General features: G+C 36.7%; 1 protein-coding gene across 1 annotated transcript in view; it reads right to left on the minus strand.

Annotated features, from left to right (window-relative positions):
- The window catches only part of ASXL3 (ASXL transcriptional regulator 3), a 174,001-nt gene that overhangs the window by 140,779 nt on the left and 12,748 nt on the right, over nucleotides 1-20,474 (minus strand). The window contains exon 2 of the mRNA XM_039463882.2: nucleotides 161-243. Coding sequence (XP_039319816.1) covers nucleotides 161-243 — 83 coding nt within the window. The remainder of the gene's footprint in view (nucleotides 1-160; nucleotides 244-20,474) is intronic.

Here is a 20,474-nt window from a genome sequence, read left to right on the forward strand (position 1 = left end):
ATCAAAATCTAGATACACCTATGGCTTAGCATTAAAAAAGAATTTGTGGGTACTTAATTTACAATCAACTACAATATCAAAATCTAGATACACCTATGGCTTAGCAATGAGTGGCAATTATTAAATGAAAACAGAAAATGTTTTAAATATGGATACTGACCTTGTTTCTTTTAACCCTTCTTTCTGAATGACTTCCAATATCTGCTTTGCTGTCATTGGTGAGTTGGGGTGTTTTTCTAGTGCCTAAAATATAAACATAATATTCCTAGATTATTGCATGGCAGCATACAAAACAAAAATATACCTGAATCATGCATTCTCTGCTTATTTTATTACAGAGGAGGGGGTTTTGACATCAAAGTAACATTCCATTATACAGCTCAGGTGCCCAAAGGGAGAATGTAATCTTTTTTGGACATTTAAATCAGAAATTTCTGCAACATAAAGGGGCCATCCTTCAAAAATGTCACAAAGGCATACACACCAAAAAAGAAATGTGAACCCTAAAGAAACCAAGTTAGCAAATGTATATAGTTTCCTTTATTTAAAAAGTTTCTAATATTTTACAGTAAAAGTCATGTTTTCAGGCTGTTAAAATGTTTCCTAAGATTTCAGGTCCTTGGAATCACGGAGCCTGAATACTACCAATAGAAGAGAACAGAGTGCTGGTCACAAACAGCCTCACTGGATTCATGGCCAAAATGTTGAAAGCAGCAATACAGGAACACAAGTCACGCACTACAGTGTGTTTTCCAGTTCAGCTCAGTTTCCTTCCCTTTGCCTTTTCCGATTAATTTCAAATAAGCCCTTTCCTCTTCCCATTCAGCCTATCTCAATTGTATGAACTCAGTCCCAATCTCTTTCTCTCCTCTTCTGCCCCACTTATCTTTTGTGAAAAAGGGTTCTTTTAAACAGAGGGTAGGGAAGACACAGGATATAGCTGATTATTTCCACAGGTCTTAGACCATTAACCCTGGAAATCAGGTTCCTTTATTTTTTCCAGGGACTTAACTCCATGCGGTAGAAACAGTAAGCAGCAGTGCCCCTACTGTACACCTACATGAACTACAGATACCACATCTGGGTACAAGAAACAAGTTACACACATCTTCACAATGACCTACTCCAAGGGTTGAGGACACCTAATTAAAGATGCGATGCAGGAGCTTCATGCCCAGGTCATGGCTGCTTGTAACTGAGAGACACTAGAGTTCTGATCTGTGATTATTTACTAGAAGAATCTTAATTATTAAGAATTAACAGAGTCATTCTAAAAATATAAACCTGAAAAGGATTCCAAATCTGTTCAAACTGGCTCTGTGATCTCTTATACTGTCAATAACCAAATTTCAACTGATCACAAGTGAAGGCTCTGTTCATCAAGGCCCTTCAGTGTGTTGCACACAGCCTGCCCCTCCTAACCTTTCAGACACTTTCCTATTCTCTCCTCTCCAATTCCCAGGAAATTTCCCATTTTTCCCTATCCTGATCATCCCCTTCCTTACTCATAGCTGTAAATTCTTTCAAGAATACAGAAGTATGAGCCACACTGCAACAAGGGTATGGCAATAAGTATGGCAATGCAAAGAAGGAAAATGGTCCTTCCAGAGGACACTGTGGAGCTGAACTGAAAACTGGAAAGGGGGAAATAGAAATACAGGCAAAGTTGTATAGGGGAGAGGAATATAAACATATTGGGGAAAAGGCAATAAGGAAACTGCATAATAGAGCTGAAAAGGGGGAAAGAGTAGAGAGCACAGGGAAAAGAGGAAGAAGCTGATATGAAAACAAAAAGCTGACAGAAGTTTTAAAATAAGAACTGTAAGTAGAACAGTACATAATTATGAATTACTGAAGGGAGATGCTGTGTTCACATGGACTATATATAGGGAGGGCACTGCCTCAAATGAAAGGCAATGGGTCTCTCATAAAAGATATAGACAGGAGGTCAACAGACATAGACACACAGGAAGCAAGCAAGGAAGAAGGGAAGCTGGAGGGGAAAGCATAGGATGGCGAAAGAGGAGACACAGAGGAGGAGGGAGGGAAAGGAGGAACATTGAGCTGAACTGGGAATGTCTAAAGCCAAACTGATTAAATCTAGAAAGGGCCAAAGAAGAAACTCCAGTGTACTGGACAAGGTTTAAACGGAAATTTGGGTGCACTTGAAATTGGGGTTACTCACTGTGGAGGATTCCCTGTTTCTCTTCCTGAGTACAGGCCCCTCAGCACACCTGGGCAGCTCCTCCCAGCAATTGAGAGAATTTGGATAGCCCTGTCCCCTTCTCTATGACATCACATCCTACTCTACAAAGAAAGTAAAAGTGCCAAGAATTACATCATGAAGTGGATGAGAGGCAGGAAGAAAATGATGAAGCCACACAAAACACCAGAAGCCACCCTTAATTCCTGCAAGACAGAGAACAGAGACAGAGAAGGAGAGGTTTCTGGGTATAAACAAGCTTTACTGATTGAGCTGTGTAAACATTAATAGAACAAAAGATAATGAGAAATTATCTTCACAGAACAAAACATTGATGCCATAAAAATAATGTGACATATGGCAGAGACACGAATCAGACTCACAGACAGCCATACTTAAATACACTAAGTGGGGCAAGCCACAGGCAAAGCACAATGGCATCTTAAGCTACCAGATCCAAACTTTATACTAACTGTCCATTGCCCCAACAGTCTCTTGACCATAAGGCATTGCCTGGTCTTGCTGTTGCTTATGTTTGAGATGTTTTGACTGGAGACTTTTTTTTTTCATTGTTACATAAGCAACTATCCATCAGGCTTTTCCGTTAACTTCTACTACTTTAATGTTTAGAAATAATTCCTTTTATCCAGAGAGCATGCAAATACCTGTAAGTGTTTCTTTCAAGTACTTATTTTTTAATTCATCTTGAATTTATATTTTTGTGCCAAGGTGAAATACTGACATCTGCCCCCTCCTCCCAATAGTAAGCCTCATTTCCCCAACATAATTTGTTTCATATGCCACACATGGCTAGTGAGGCATCCTCTATCATATGTTAATGGTAGGGCAATGAAAACTTTTCAAAATGTGAAGCCTAAATATAAAAGTGGGAACCCAATATATAAAACATAGAAATGCAGAGTGCTGTTCATGTTGAGCTCGAGATGAGAGAGCTCAGATCCCCATACTTACTCCCTCTAATGGCTAACAGCACTTCTGGGAATTTTAAGAGTCTCCAGAAGAAACTGCATAACACTGTCCTTGGAGCTTGTTCAGGGGTCCCACTAGGTCCCCGATATTTCCATCAATTGCTGAGCTGGCATTACACTATTTTAATTGTTATAATATTATAATATACTTCACTCTCTGAACAGCACATTGCTCTCATTATTCCTTCTTAAGTTTCTAATTATTCCATTTATTTTTTCCAGATAAAATTGAGACTGGAATTCAATGAAACATCTAATTAAATTCTGAAGAAATTTTATACGTCATTCCACTTAAGACTTATTTTGTAACCTGTAATAAGCTATTATTCTATATTTTCAGTTGCAACTTGGAATATACTTTTTTCATATGCTATTCCCATATTCCATTGCTAAACACCACTGAATCAGAATAATCATCTATATAGTTAATTGAGTTAAGCTTTAATAGCACAGAGTATGCAATCATGTTTTCTACAAATATTGTAAACTGCTTCTCCTTTATAATAGCTGTATGCTTTATTTATCTTTCCTTCATTATTTATAATGGCTCACAACTAATCTTTCTTAGTCCACTTCAAGAAAATTTTGCTGAAAATCTGTGCATTTTACAATTCATTTCCTCAAAAACAGATCCCTAAAACTGCTGAGTCTCACTAAGAATATCTGTAGCTAGAAATATTGGAACTAGCACTGCCAAGACTGTAATTACAAACCACTGGCCACACATCACTGTCTCTTCACAAATCAGAGTCTGTCACAGTGCTCAATCTTTACATAAACTGTCCTTTCTTTCCTTGTAAAACAAATTGTTCTCTTGTGTTAAAGTTATATTTGTGATTTTACTTCACTCAATCTCTGAGATGTCTTGCATCTCTCATACACTGAAGTCTTTTCAATTCCCAGCTCTTTCTTTTGCATTTCTACACTTCACAAAAGGTTTCAAACTCAACACCGCTCTCCACAAATGGGACTCTCCATGACTGGGACACCAAGCATACACACAACTAGCTGCCTTCCTAGCGGTGGATCTGTTTTTCACAGGAGGTAAACAGATGTACAGAGCTGGCAAATACACCATTACAGTCCGCCTTCTTATCTAACTAACTCTATCGGAGCCAATATCAAAGACTACACATTCACATAGTTTTGAGGCAAGATAGTCTCATTCCAGAAACTTCCTCCCCTAGACTTCTACATGTCCTAGTATGGAAGAAAAAAATTACAAAAAAGACCTGTAACACCTGTAATACAGTTAAAGAAAAGATTGAGATGATTTGCCAAATCATTTAAGGCCAGATAAAGAACGGATTTTTCTGTCCTACGTTTGGTCCTTAAGTACCTTTCTGATTCCAGGAACACTGGCTCAAGCATTTTAAGGCTTACTCAATAATTTCTTGGTGTCTCTTTAACAGAAAACTCATTCTAAGTATCTCTAGGATAAACATTTTAAACCAGTGTTCATTTAAAGATTAAAATTTTGGCCCTTCTGGCCCTAAACAAAACTTTTTGAGAGAGCTTCCTTAATTGATGGCAAAATAAAAAATAATTCCTACAATTTAAGTGTCATTTCAATGATAGACGTTTACATTTGTGGAATTCTAAGTAGGCAGTAGTGACCGGGCTTTCTCCCTTCTTCTAACATTGTGTCATCTTCCCTTAATCAATACTGGCAGTTCATTAAAGTGTTCAGATGTTTAGAGCCTCATCACTGAGGTAAACGATTTGGGGGTTATAGCAACAATAAACCTTTATACATCTCTTTACAATTACAGACAACTTTTATACAACATATTTTACTTTCCTTGCTTCACACAATATATATTATTTTATTTGATCCTCAAAACAGCTTAGTGAGATGCAAACAGAAGGATTATTAACATTCTCTGAAATGTACAAAGTTGTATAGGCCTGAGGCCATAAAGCTAGTGAGTAGATGAACAGACTTGTACGCATGATGCTCTTGATGACAATGTTTAAATATAATAAAAGCAGCTAATATTTATTAGACAACTCCTGTGAGCTAAATCCTGTCTAGGGGTTTTCCATTATTATAATAGACTCTAGAATTAATATATTTAACATTCCCTATTTCTACTATTCTTGAAAAACCTCAAAAGGTCCCTGTGCTAAGTCCTGTCTGGGGGCTTTTCATTATTATAATAGACTCTAGAACTAATATATTTAACATTCCCTATTTCTACTATTCTAGAAAAACCTCAAAGGTCCATGTCATTTTGATGAAACATGAACTTGGATTGCTGATCGCCTTCAGATGAGAAAATGAATTATATAAAAAGTGACAGCATCTCAGCAAATGCCCAGTATTCACAGCTCAATTAGGTTGTACTTCACTCCCAGCATATGTGGCTACTGGTTGAAGGGTTAAAGATGATACTAACAATTTTCTATTCTATTTAAATGTACTTTATGGTAAAATTATATTCTATTATACGGTGGTACCCCACCTTTTTGGTATCAGGAAGCTGTGTCATGGAAGACCATTTTTCCACAGAATGGTTGTGGAGAATGGTTTCCGGATAAGACTGTTCCACCTCAGATCATCAGGTGTTAGTTAGATTCCCATAAGTCAAGGTATTATCACTCTCACAAACCCCAGTTCAGCAATTTCACACTTAAGAACAATCAGCGCAGACGTGGTGGCTCATGCCTGTAATCTCAACAATTTGGGAGGCTGACGTTTACACATTGTTTGAGCCCAGAAGTATGAGACCAACTTGGGCAACACAGCAAGACCCTGTCTATAAAATATAGAAATAAGAAAATAAGAAAAAAAATATAAGCAAGGCATAGCAGTGTGTGCCTATAGTTCCAGCTACTTGGTAGGCTGAGGCAGAAGAATTGCTTGAGCCTAGGAAATTGAGGTTGCAGTGAGCAGTGATTGCAACACTGCACTCCAGCCTGGATGACAGTGCAATACCCTGTCTCAAAACAAACAAACAAACTATATATATATATGAACAATCATATTTACTTAAATTCTCAGATAATGGTTTAAACTATACATTCCTTTGGCATAGAACCTGTCAAAATTGTCATTAATTAGTGTTAACTGTTTAATGATATTCTTTCTGCTCACTGCAAGCCTCATGTAATCCTGGGCCTTGGTCTTCATTCACATCTATATCTCCAGATTGTAGCACTACTAAATAGGCTCCAATAAACAAAGGCCAAATTAATTTGGGGAAATGTTTTTAGTCATTCTGTATTTGGAACTTTTTGTAGAATAATAATGAAGGTTGGGAGCTCTGGAATCAGATGAACCAGGAACCCCTACTCACTAGCTGTCTAATATTAGATAAGACATTAGAAATTTCTGAGTCATAATTTCTTCTCTTACTCACTCATAAAAATACTGTAAGGACTAAATAAGATAATGAATTTAAAGCACTTATAATTCCAATGAGCCAAATAACTGCCTACAGCAATGAGTGTTAATAAACAGTAGCTAATATTATTGGCTGAAAAAAACGGTCGGCCCCGTTTGAGCGCAGCCTAGAAAAATAGATTTTTTTCAATACAAAGAAGAACGCTACCAGAAAATCACAGGAATTAAATGCAGTCTCTCTGAGATTTCCTAAATAAACTTCACGAGCTACTACAAATCAGGGTAGCCACATATTCTCATCCCTCACTGCCTGACCACTTTCAAACGTATTTCACCAATGATGCACAGGTAAGCCTGCACCATACCGTGCCTCATTTCCTCATGACATGCCTTCAGATACTGTTCAGATGCCTAGAAGAGCATCCTAAAGGACCAATTATCTCATTATGTTTGTTACAAATAAAAAATATAGAGTATCAACAGTAACAACTTACTTCCAACAACATATATTGAAACTTTTTTTTTTAATGCAGAAGAATAAAACCAGATACCTCTCTCTCTCTTCTTTTTTTTTTTTTTTTTTTTTCCGAGAATGAAGGCAATTCTTGAAATTGCAGAATTTTTGGATATGAAAGGATCCCGCCCAGAATCTTCCTCTTCTGTCTCCATCCCCTTTCCTAAACCCTTTCTTTTTCTTCTGGTTGCATGCAATGTCTGTTTCCCCATTTTGGGGGGATCCCCCTGAGAACTAGAGAAATCACTGACCTCTTTCCCACCCTGGGACTTACAGAATCGGCCTTGTCAGGCTTCTATGACTCAAGACTCCCGACTTCCTTGCAGAGAACTGAGAAACTCACTATGGGATTGTCTGGTTTTTTTTTGTTTTTTTTTTTTTTTTTTTTTTTTTTAAAAAGAATAAAGAAGAGGAAGAAAGAGAAAGAGGAAGAAGGAGAGAGGATGGGGGTATTGCTTTATTGCCCGAGCTAGAATGCAGTCTAAATATGGGTATGCCTATAATTGTCCTTAATAATGGAGACATGAAAGAAAATGAGGGAAGAGAATAGCAAACAAGGAGCCAACCAAGATTTCTTTTAAACTTCTAAGTTGATATGATGTGATACTGATAAGAGTGTATATTTTGTATATTTAAAGTGGAGAGTTCTATAAATGTTAATTACATTTACTTGTTCCAGATCTGAGTTCAAGTCCTGAATATCGTTGTTAATTTTCTGTCTCATTCATCTGTCTAATATTAATGTTGAAGTCTCCCACTATTATTATGTGGGAGTCTAAGTCTCTTTATAAGTCTTGTATGTCTGTGTATTCCTGTATTGGGTGCGTATATATTTAGGATCTTTAGCTCTTCTTGTTGTTGCATTGATCCTTTTATCATTATATAATGTCCTTCTTTGCTTCTTTTGATCTTTGTTGCTTAATTGTAACTTCTGCTTTTTATTTATTTATTTTAGCTCTCTGTTTGGTTGGTAAATCTTTCTCCATCCCTTGTTTGGAGTCTTTGTGTATCCTTGAATGTGAGATGGATCTGGATGCAGCATACTGATGGGTTTTAGTTTTTTATTCAAATTGCCTGTCTTTGGATTGGGGGATTTAGTCAATTTAAATTTAGAATTAATAATAATATATGTGAGTTTAATACTGCCATTAGCTGGCTATTTTGTCCATTAGTTGATGTAAATTCCTCATTACATTGATGCTCTTTTTGATAATTTTTTTAGAAAGGCTGATACTGTTTGTTCCTTTCATATGTGTAGTGGTTCTTTCAGAAGCTCTTGTAAAGCAGGCCTGGTGGTGATGAAATCTCTGAGTGCTTGCTTATTCACAAAAAACTATTTTTCCTTCACATGTGAAGCTTAGTTTGGCTGGATGTGAAATTCTGGGTTGAAAGTTCTTTTCTTTAAGGATGTTGAATATTGGCCCCCACTCTCTTCTGGCTTGTAGGGTTTCTGCTGAGAGATCTGCTGTAAGTCTGATAGGCTTCCCTTTGTGGGTAACCTGACCTTTCTCTCTGGCTGCCCTTAGTATTTTCTCCTTCATTTCAACCCTGGTGAATCTGACGATTATGTGCCTTGGAGTTGCTCTTCTTGAGGAATATCTCTGTGGTGTTCTCTGTATTACCTGGAGTTGAATATTATCCTGCCTTACTAGGCTGGGAAAATTTTCCTGAATAATGTCCTGAAGCGTATTTTCCAGCTTGGATTCATTCTCTTCGTCACATTCAGGTACACCTATCAAGCATAGATTAGGTCTTTTCACATAGTCCCATATTTCTTGGAGACTTTGCTCGTTCCTTTGTATCCTTTTTTCTCTAATCTTGTCTTCTTGTTTTATTTCATTGAGTTGGTCTTCGACCTCTGATATCCTTTCTTCTGCTTGATCAATTCGGCTGTTAAAACTTGTGCATACTTCATGAAGTTCTCCTATTGTGTTTTTCAGCTCCATCAATTCACTTATATTCCTCTCTAAATTGTGTATTCTTGTTAACATTTTGTCAAATCTTTTTTCAAAGTTCTTAGTTGCTTTAGATTGGGTTAAAACAAGTTCTTTTAATTCACAGAAGTTTCTCATTATCCACATTTTGAAGCCTGCTTCTGTAATTGGAACACACTCGTTCTCCATCAAGCCTTGTTCCGTTGCTGATGAGGAACTGTGATCCCCTGCTGAGGGAGAGGCGTTCTGATCTTGGGCATTCTCAGCCTTTTTTGGCCGTTTTCCTCCCTTCATTATAAATTTATCCATCTGTGGTCTTTGAATTCACCGTCTTTGTAATTAGGTTTCTGAGTGGACGTCCAATTTACTGATTCTCAGCGCCGAAATCTGAGCAACCCACTGCACCGACCAAATCAGCAGCGTTAAGATTGATGGTGCTTTTCTGACTCTGCACCAAGAACCGTCGCTCCAAGGCGCCGGCAAAACCGCCTCACCAGTCACAAGAGTCGCGCTGGCGACCCGTGGGGCTCCTCCGCTGGGAATCTCCTGGTGCGTGAGCAACAAGAATTCATGTGAAGGTGTGGCGTCCTCTCATTCTTTGCGCTTTCAGTGGGAGCTACAATCCCGAGCTGTTAGTGATCAGCCATCTTGGATCTCTCTCGTAGAGATCCATACATTGAAACTTTCAAGCAACTATGATATATGGTATCATAGAATATTCATCAGAAGGAAATTATTTTAGTTGCCCAGGATCATAAAACCTGAGCACAGCTGAAAGAAACGATTTTTGGAATTTCAAACAAAGTGGTCATTCCTTGAATTTGCAGATGAAATTCTCTGCAATTGAGAAGTGAATTCTAATTTCCTGTGGAATTTTGGCAACTTTTTTTTTTGGGGGGATCTCAGTAAGTTTCTAATGGTTTAAAACTCTTGGCATTCCTTTTTCACACAGAAAGAAAACAAAGTGAGAGACACTCAGAAGTTATAAAATGTTCTTGAAAAAAAATTAAAAAGAAGAATCGTTTAAATAATGATATGTAAAACTTGTTTTACAAAGTAAAACTTCTCTTTAATGAAAAACAGGGAAATCTTTCTACTATAGAAATTTGCAGGCAGTCTATTTTCTTAAGACCCTAGTAATTATTAAAAATCCTTTACTGTACTTGAAGTAAAAATTATGCTTTCCTTTCATTTCTATTGAATAATCCTAGTTTTTGCCTTTGAATGTAACAATAGTTATTTAATATTAAATTACAAACACTGTTTTATCATGTAAGCTCAAAAGGCAATTGTGTTATATAAGTTAACAATTATGGGATTCAATAACTTATACACAAGATACATTGCCACATATTTTTAAACACTGTTCAGGTCAAGTCTCCCTCTGTTTCCAGATTAACGGATCCTCAGATTCTTATCAATCTTCATATAAAATAGTTTGCAAACACAACCAACCAAATCATCCTTCTCTGAACATTCTTGAGTTTTCCAGTGTAACTTTTAAAACATATCTTTAAGAATTACATTCATTAAAATAAATGAGCTAAAAACCATTGATAAATATTTTAACTACAGCTTGCCCAAAATACAGTATGGGGAAATCATTTTTTTCTATCTCCAATAATTACATTATAACTATTTGTAATACAACACATGCTCTTCTTCAGCAGCCACCTCACATTGTCACTCAACTGAAAGTTCCAGATCTTTCGATATTTGCTTCTGAAATTGCATCCACAGCTCTGTGGTGTGTTTTCCAAACTTGCCAGTCATAAGCATTCCACTGTTTTAATGCACTAGTGTTTGTTTAAATCCAGGTATTTAGGCTTAAATCTTATTAGAGCCAAATAGCTGATAATCCAAAGTTAACAGATAAACTCATCCCAGAAACCTCCTCCGCTGGATTTCTACATGCCCCCCAAAAAAACTGCAAAAAAAGGACACTGATCTCAGGTAAATTTTATCTTTTTAGTTACACATTATTTTCTCAAGCTTACAAAGTTCTTTTGTGATCCCCATTAGTTTTCCAATTGCTCAGTCTCCCTTACTTTGTTGGCCACCAATTTGACAAACATGGTTTTCACGTATTCCTCCAAGTTATTCATGACAGAGCTAAACAAAGCAATGGAAAACAAACTGTCATGGCTGCCAATGGGATCTCCTTTCAGACAGATACTGATTACTCAATCAATATACTTTATACATGTTCAATTCACTGCAAATTCATTTGATTATACTATCGTCCAGTTTATAATTGTCCATCACTTCTAAACGAATTTTACAATAGACATGTCAAATGACTGGATGAAATTTAGCTCTAACTTGTGCATCTTCCTGATGTATATAAGTCTAACAATCCTATGAAAAATAAATTAATTTAGTTTGACATGAATTAAGTTAGAGAATCCATAATGCCTTCCAGGGATCTGATCATCCACTTCTAAATGCTCACAGTCATCTGTATCGTAATACACTCTAGTATTTTATTGAAGGTTGAGATGAAGCTCAATAGTCTATAATTAAAATTTTTTCTCTTCCTTTTTAAAAATAATAGTAACTACACAGCAGTTAGTTACTCTGCATTAAGCATTATTCTAACACGCATATGAGCTCATTTAATACTTATAACGACCCTATCACATAGGGTCTATTGTTCCCCTCATTTTATAGATGATAGATGAATTAATGAAGAAACAAAGAAGTTAATTTAATTTGCCCAGTGTTACACAGCTAGAAAGTGGGAGAACGAAGATTTCAAACCAGGCCTTTGGACAATTGCTTTCCTGTTCTCTGTGATTATTCCCATGGTTATCCATGGTTACCCACAATACTTCCTGCTCACACCTGCAGATTCTTTCAGTGCCGTGTCATCAAGGCTCCTATGTCACCATTCCTTCTCTCATGTAACTTTTCCTATCACATCTCCTTGAAAGAAACTTGCACAAGTTTAAACGAGACTAATCCAATGAAATGTTTCAAAAAGAGAAATCATGCCCCATAATAAAGTTGCTGTGACTCTGATCTCAAACACTGTCCCAATTTTATCGTAGTTAAAATGTAGAGGCAGACATTAGTTAACTCTCATTAGCTGAATGAAAGAAACATGAGTTTGTCAAAAGCAGATAAACAGCTTCCTATTTCTAAGCTAAGAGAAGTGTCTCACATAGACATTTATACAGAGGCACTGGTGGGCAATGGACAATATTTACAAGGAGGGTTAAGTAAAAGCAAACATGGAACATATAAGTTTTGTTACAGAACCTCCCATAAAAATCTAAACATAACATAAAAATATAAATGAGAGTGTTAGATGAAATAATTCAATTAGAAAATCTTTCCAAGATCTAATATGATTAAATCAAGATTATATACTCTAACAATTTGGAGTTTATTTATATTTTACTATTAGTAGTATAAATAGATATATAATAACTCTGAAAACAATAATTGCAGATGCAGGATTAATACAGTATTATGAAAATTAAGGTACTTAATGTATATTTTTGCCTACATATGAATATTAAACCTCTGTCCATATGTAAACAGACAACAGGGATACACAGCATTCCTTGCAGGGTAATATCAAAAGCAGCAATCAGTCAAAACCCTAAAGTTTTAAATCTTGGGAATTCTTACAAGATGCTGGCATTAATAAGAGCAGCCAATACATAATGCTGGAAAGCATTTTGTAATCAAAATAGGCTAAGCACTTTTCTAAAAACTTGACTTACGTTAAGACATTTAATTTCACAATTATCCAGTTAGGTAGATTTTTTGTTTTTGGAGTTTTTTTGTAGATGAGAGAACTGAGACACCAATACATTAATTCACTTTTAATTCACTTACACCAGGCACCAGGTTATTTCATGGTAAGACGCAGAACTGGGATCCAAACCCATGCCCTCCTTGTCCAAGAGTTTCACCTCACAATATACTGTCTATCAAATGGTAAAATCTCACTTTAACAGTACTATTAAAATATAAAAGGCAGGCAGTCTCACTTAACTTCATCTACCTTTAGGTATTTTTCTTACAAAAGTCCACAGCCTATCTTTCATGTACAAAGCAGCATTATATGAGATTACGCCTACAAACTAATGAAATGTAGTACAATAAAGAGGGAGAAGGTTAAATAAATGAAGGTACATACCATAAAATAATAGAAAGAATAAGGTAAGGAATAAGAAACTATGTACAGACATGAGAAAGTACTAAGTAAAAATAAACATGTTAAAGAAAAATACATCAGAGGATGCATATATTCCAGTGTCTGTGATGTACATATACATGTACCCATAAAGTCCCACCCTCATTCCAGTCATTTAAAAATATTAGCATTAACAATTGTAACCCTGGAGACTCTACATATTATGTAATTTATATGACTTATGTGTGTATTATATAAATTATACAGTTGTTAATAACTGATTTAAAAGTCAGCTCAGGCCAGGTGCAGTGGCTCACGCCTGTAATCCCAGCACTTTGAGAGGCCAAAATGGGCCAACTGCTTGAGCTCAAGAGTTTAAGACCAGCCTGGTCAGCATGGTGAAACCCCTGTCTCTACAAAAAAATATATAAAAATTAGCTGGGGGTGGTGGCATGTGCCTGTAGTCCCAGCTTCTCAAGAGGCTAAGGTGAAAGGATCTCTTGAACCTGAGAGGTGGAGATTGCAGTGAGCCAAGATTGTGCCACTCCGCTCCAGCCTAGGTAACACAGCCAGACCCCGTCTCAAAATGAAGGAAGGAAGGAAGGAAGGAAGGAAACAGAGAGAGACAGAAAGAAGGTCAACTCAGAAACAAAAATATGAATACTCAACCAAAAACAGAAACGGTTATATGTCTTATACTGTAATCATAGTGAAGAAAATAAAGTACAGGAAGACTGAAATTTTTCCAAAGCAAACATTACTCATCATTCAATCTGAGTCAGAAAAATTATTCAATGTTATTCCCACAAACTAGTCTGAAATGACACAGCATCCAGATGTATCTGCCAGAAGAAATTACGTTGTAAAATATATCTTTAGATAATTGTATAAAATGACGGTTACATGAAATTATTTGTTTCTGCCCATTTAAATGTTGAAGAATGACAGACAATGATGTTTATTTTGTCAGTTAATGGTAACTCTTTTGTCCTGACTATAGATGGACAACTGCACCACCACCTCAATAATTCATTCATTTAACAAATATTTTTACCAAGGACACACATATACCAAAATGAAATACAATAAAATATACATTTACCATTGCTGGAGACACTTATTCTCTGGCTTACTACAGTGGGGAAACGGAAGGTGGCATGCATCTAATTTACTTAGAAATAGATTTAAAATGAAAGGAAGGGGCCGGGCATGGTGGCTCATGCCTGTAATCCCAGCATTTTGGGAGGCCAAGACAGGTGGATCACAAGATCAGGAGCTCAAGACCAGCCTGGCCAAGATGGTGAAACCCCATCTCTATTAAAAATACAAAAATTAGTGGGGCGAGGTGGCAAGCTCCTGTAATCCCAGCTACTCGGGAGACTGAGGCAGGAGAATCACTTGAACCTGAAGGGCAGAGGTTGCAGTGAGCTGAGATCACACCACTGTACTGTAGCCTGGGTGACAGAGTGAGTCTCCATCTCAAAAAACTACATACATACATACATACATACACATATACATACATAAAATAAAAAATAAAAGGAAGGAAGCCATATGTCTTCTTTCATATTCATTCAAAATGCTAATCTATGCTATATAGAAGTGACCCCTGCCTACCCTGTTTCTAGTGGTGGTATTATAACTCAGATTCTATGGAATTGTTGTCATCTTCATATTTCTGTATAAGTGTTTGCTGCTATATTTCTAGTACCAAGCACATGGTAGGTGTGTAATACTTGCCTAATGAAAAAAAAAAAAAAAAAGACAACAAAATGACAAGAAAGAATTGATGTACTCAGTTTATTGTTGTCTGTGCACAATTCCCTACTTCCTTCTTTGGAAGAATGCCCTTTCTCATTTTCGTTTGAATGGAAGCTGTCATATTCCTGATAGCTGACACATTCCTGTCATATTCCTTCAGGAATAGGCAATTCCTGAAGAACTGCCTATCAAGGATGGGCAGGAGGGATGGCTGGGGTTGGGTACCCAAGGAGAGTCAATCATTAATCTTCGCCAGGATGTACAACCTTAAAACTCAAGAAAACATATCTTGAGTACTTTCTGGTAATGATACCATGTGAGGAGAGCCTGAGATTTGCTGGAAGCTATGTTCATAGGCATGTGAACCAGGCTCAGAAAATAAGCATACTGTGCAGAGAGAGGATGGGAGAGTCCTAGCTACTTTGATTCTTACTTTCCAAGTACTACCTAGAGCAGGCGTCCCCAAACTTTTTACACAGGTGGCCAGTTCACTGTCCCTCTGACCGCTGGAGGGCCGCCACATACTGTGCCCCTCTCACTGACCACCAATGAAAGAGGTGCCCCTTCCTGAAGTGCGGCGGGGGGGGGGGGCTGGATAAATGGCCTCAGGGGGCCGCATGAGGCCCACGGGCCGTAGTTTGGGGACGCCTGACCTAGAGCCTCTCATTTTCCTGCAATGGCTTATAACTTATGAGTCTTCCAATAAACTCACCTTTTCATTAAATTGGTTAGATGACCAAAGGTTCATGACCAATGTGTTCATTAGACTAATTATTGAGCCCACAGTTGATTCCTTTCATAGAATACTTTTTTAATTTTATTTTTTATTGCATTTTAGGTTTCGGTGTACATGTGAAGAACATGTAGGATTGTTGCATAGGTACACACACGGCAGTGTGGTTTGTTGCCTTCCTCCTCATCACCTATATCTGGCATTTCTCCCCATGTTCTCCCTCCCCAACTCCCCACCCCCCACTGTCCCTCCCCTAGTTCCCCTTCACAGACCCCAGTGTGTGATGCTCCCCTCCCTGTGTCCATGTGTTTTCATTGTTCAACACCTGCCTATGAGTGAGAACATGCGGTGTTTGATTTTCTGCTCTTGTGTTGTTTGCTGAGAATGATGGTTTCCAGGTTCGTCCATGTCCCTACAAAGGACACGAAGATAGGATATTTTAAAAGGATACAAAATATACAATAAACGTTTTTTAAGTCAGATGCTAATTTATCTGCTTCCTTTAAATTAACAGAAACATAGAAATTCCTAAAACCTCATCACTGGCAACTCAAATTCTTAATGAACAAAAATTCTGAGAAGCAGAGTATACTTCTTGGTTAAATATGCACTTGATCCATCCAGACGTAATATCTAGAAAATCACACATTTTATAGCAATAGGAGTCCATGGACAAAGCTATAAATGATTCTAGTGGTAAAAGTTCTTTACCTATAACTTTGATGAGTAATTGCTGAAGAAATCCTGATTCCAAGGCTTCAAAGGAGGACTAACATTTTTAAAATTTGAAGCAGGTGTCCTAAGAGTTTAGAGTTTAGACCACAGGCTTCCTACAGACCAGTAGACTTAAGTGAAATGTGTATCCCTGTTTCCAATTTGAGTCATGCATAAATATTTACTGTAATGGTTTATACTACAAACCAAGTCAAAGTACTCCCACCCTGATTTACTATACTTATCTGTGATATAATTAAAATATCTGCATAAAGATTTGTGCTAAATAGGCCAGGATGGTGGTTCATACCTGTAAGCCCAGAACTTTGGGAGGCCAAGATGGGAGGATCACTTGAGGTCCAGAGTTCTCACATAGTGAGACCCCATTTATATTAATAATAATAATAATAAAATTAAGATTTATGCTAAATGAATTCAGGGCAAATATTTCTACATGTTTCCTGATGTACTATGTACCTTAATATTAGCCAAATTTTCCAATCCTCCCAAGTTTAACTCTTCTTTCTGGTCTTGCTTCTTATACTATATGCTAGAAGAATTAGGTATATTTATAAGCAAGCAGGACTGAATTCAATCAGCCAGTATTTGTTGGTATGAAATAGGGGCTGGATCTCTTTGATAAGTTAATGGAGTATTCAAACTTGCCTTTGCCAACAAAAGATTCTGCATGAAATCAGATAGTCCCTGTTGCTTCCTAGCCTTCCTTAGTCCTGATTTTACAGCTGAGTTCTGCTTACAACCAGGCTGAGTGCTCATTATACTACAATACCACATTTTGATGTCAGAAGGAAGAAAAATTAACTTTGATGTGATCAAAATACCCATTCCTTTGAAAAGTAAGAGTTACCTATTAGCCAACTCTAAATTAGGACTCACAACAAGTCTTACTTAGATTTTTCCCAGAGGCTGCCATTCAGTATTATTAAATTTTGCCTAAAGATAAATTAGGCCAGATGTTGTTCTCATATTCGCTCAACCACAGACAGTAGGGTTTAGGCCCACAAGGAATACATCCTCTCAATGCAAGCTATCTATAGAAAAAAATTTAAGGTGTTTATTACACTTGCATTCAGGTTTAAAATATAACTATGCCTGCCGTCAAGTATAGAGGACATACAATAATACAAACATCAGGATAATCTGTAGGTATTCCAGTACATAGGGGATATAAATGTAAAATACATCAGCTCCATATTATGAGAAATTAAAACAAAAAGATGAGACTTTGTTTCATGACCTTGGCAATTCAAAGATAGCCTCACCTATAATAATATTTCAGTGGCTGCATAATCATATAAAGGCTGAAATTTTTAAAGATAAAGGAATTTGCTGTGAAAATCAATGTCTCCTGCAGATACATTATACCATAAACAAAATTACAATTTAAGATGTAAGGGATTGTTTATTTACAACTTCATCCCTGTTGGCAAGAAGGATTGAGGAAAACCTCCTGGTTTTGAGGTTTTAGTTTACAACATGGAACAGATATGGCTGAATATCAGTAAGTTGAAGGACTGGACAAACATAGTTCATCTGGTTTAAGATATATGTGATCAACACATTCCTTGTGGTTTGAAAGTCTGCAGACTTTCAAGACCAGATTTCTTCATTTTTCCCCACTTTCCTACATGAAGGGGTTAGGCTCAATGGGGAGTCTGCGAGCTGCCAGGAGTTTCTGTATAGGATATCTAGGGAAGAGTGGAAACTGGTGGGAAAAAGCCCCAGGGTAACTGAGCCCTCAATGGATAGGAAACATAGACTGAAATCTCTGAGACAGACAGGCTGGGAAATATAATCTGCTCGTGGGGGTGCTTCTCTCCCAGTTCTCCGCTAGGCCAAAAAAATGTGGGCGTAGGGGGAGAAAAGAAAGGAAGGAAGAAAGAAAGAAGTATTATTATAGTGTCTGCTTTCCCCTTCTCAGTGGTGTGGAAATCTTGCCATACCTTTTCAATGAAATAAAATTTCTCTTAACTTGGGAACTTGAACTCATTTAAAATGTCCAGGTGCCCTTTCTCTATCTTTTCAACAATCTTGAAATTAAATTCCTTGTTAACAATGATTGTTCTACTCTCTCTGGTTAAAAAAAACTTTCCTCCTCGGTAGACAAATGGGAGGAAAGGCAGTTATTTCATAAGGCAAAAATATAAACAAGATTATCTTAAGATGAAACACAAAAAGATTGTCCTTGTAATGAAAATTTTTTTTACCAGTTTAAAACAACATTTTTTTTACACGTTTAAAGTAACAAAACATACATACTGGAAAGGAAGATTTTACAAATCAATTTAACATAATGGAGAAGGAAAAATAGGGACTTTAACCTTGTTTTCCTAACAGATCTGTGAGGCGTGTAATTACATATTTTAGTGTCTCATAAACAAAAGTGTAGGGTGGCCTGGAATAAAAACACCTGTTTTTCGTATAAAGATTGAATCTGTCAAGATAGGCAGATATATGCAACAGTAAAAATCAACCCCAAAATCTCGGTAGATTGAAACAAATGCTTATTTCTCACTGACATCTACATGTCCAGCCAAGAACCAGGTTAACTGAAATTCCATCTTGTCACCGGCTTCTGTGATCAATACAACCAGGAAAGAAATAAAGTGAATAAAATACTGAGCCTTAAAAGTTGCAGGTCAGATATAATAAAACAGAAATGGTTATGCCTAATTCAAGGCAGCAAAGAAGTGCGATGCCACCACCTGTCCCTAAGGAGGAAAACAAAATAACTGTACGCCAACCTAATTACTATAAGGTAGTATCTACTTGCTTATGTCTTAAAAACAGAGAAAGATCTTTATTTAATTAACTTAGTAGAAGACCATTTTTTTCCTTGTAGAGTCTGTCTAATATAAACATGTATGTACAAACACACAAGAAAAAAACTTCAAACACTGTTTTATCAAAGTTCTATTAATTGTTTCTCCCATCACCCATTTCTCTAGATGATACCTTGCTTAGAGGTGTTTTTCCCACCTGAACTGCCTACCACTAGCACCTAGCACCAGGAAGATAAAAGATAAAAGTCCATACAAAGATAGGAGAGGGTAGACTCTACTAATTAAGGGTTTCATTCTCCACTAAAGCTTTTAACCAATGAAAAAAATGTGTTTAACTTTCATGAATGCATTTCCTACTGTGGAGTTGAGCTCAGAAAACAGTAAATTCCAAAAAATAACAAGTAGTGCCATTAGAAGATTGAAAGGAAATGCAATATGTAGATTTATGCATGCACTTTTCTTTTCCCTGCTAATAGTCCATCTATTCCTATTTAGTTACTGGCACTTGGTTTATAAACACACCATTAGCCAAAAAAAAAAAAAAAAAAAAAAAAAGACAAAGAAATAAAAAACTGTTTTTTTGTTTATATTCAGTAGCATATTTCTTTTTCTAATTCTCACATTAAAGATCCTGATGGATCCAGACTAAACATGTTTTCTGTTTAAATAGTAGCAACTCTACCCAGGGCTGAGCATGAAAAAACATCAGTTCTCAGAACCATCCACTTTGCAAGCTGAAAAGGTAGAGATAAATTTCCACAAAGCTAAGTAAAATGTGTTAAAAAGAGGGAGAAGGAGAGAAAACATTTTTCTGAAACACTATATTTGATTCATTTGGGCTCTAGGGAAGAAGAAATGTTGTCAAATGAATAAACAGAAAATGGCAGCAATAAGACTGTGATGTCCATAACTTTCTACATGAAATAAGGAATCATTATCTGATGCTGACCCAATCTCAATATTCAGAGAAATGTGTAAGGATTTATTTCATGGGGAAGAAACGTTTGTTCTCTTTGGTAAGTTAGTATCATCTAAGGATTACGATCAACAAAGGGAAGAAAACTTGGACATTTTAAACAGTGAATAAAAATATTTACTTGCATCCAGAAGGTACCTGGAAGCTTCATGAAGAAATACATATTTTAGTCTGTTAAGATCTAAATAGTACTTGGATCCTGAATTGTGTCAAACTATATTATAAATATTCTATATAGACTATTCATATATAACCAGAAAGAAACTAGTCTGTGGGGAAAAACAGAACAGAAATCATCCATGGTAACTTCTAGCTTCTAAATCAGGAAAGTAGGTTTCAGTAGAAACAGACCA

The sequence above is a fragment of the Saimiri boliviensis genome, chromosome 13 (assembly GCF_048565385.1).
Source record: "Saimiri boliviensis isolate mSaiBol1 chromosome 13, mSaiBol1.pri, whole genome shotgun sequence".
In the NCBI taxonomy this organism is placed as follows: domain Eukaryota; kingdom Metazoa; phylum Chordata; class Mammalia; order Primates; family Cebidae; genus Saimiri; species Saimiri boliviensis.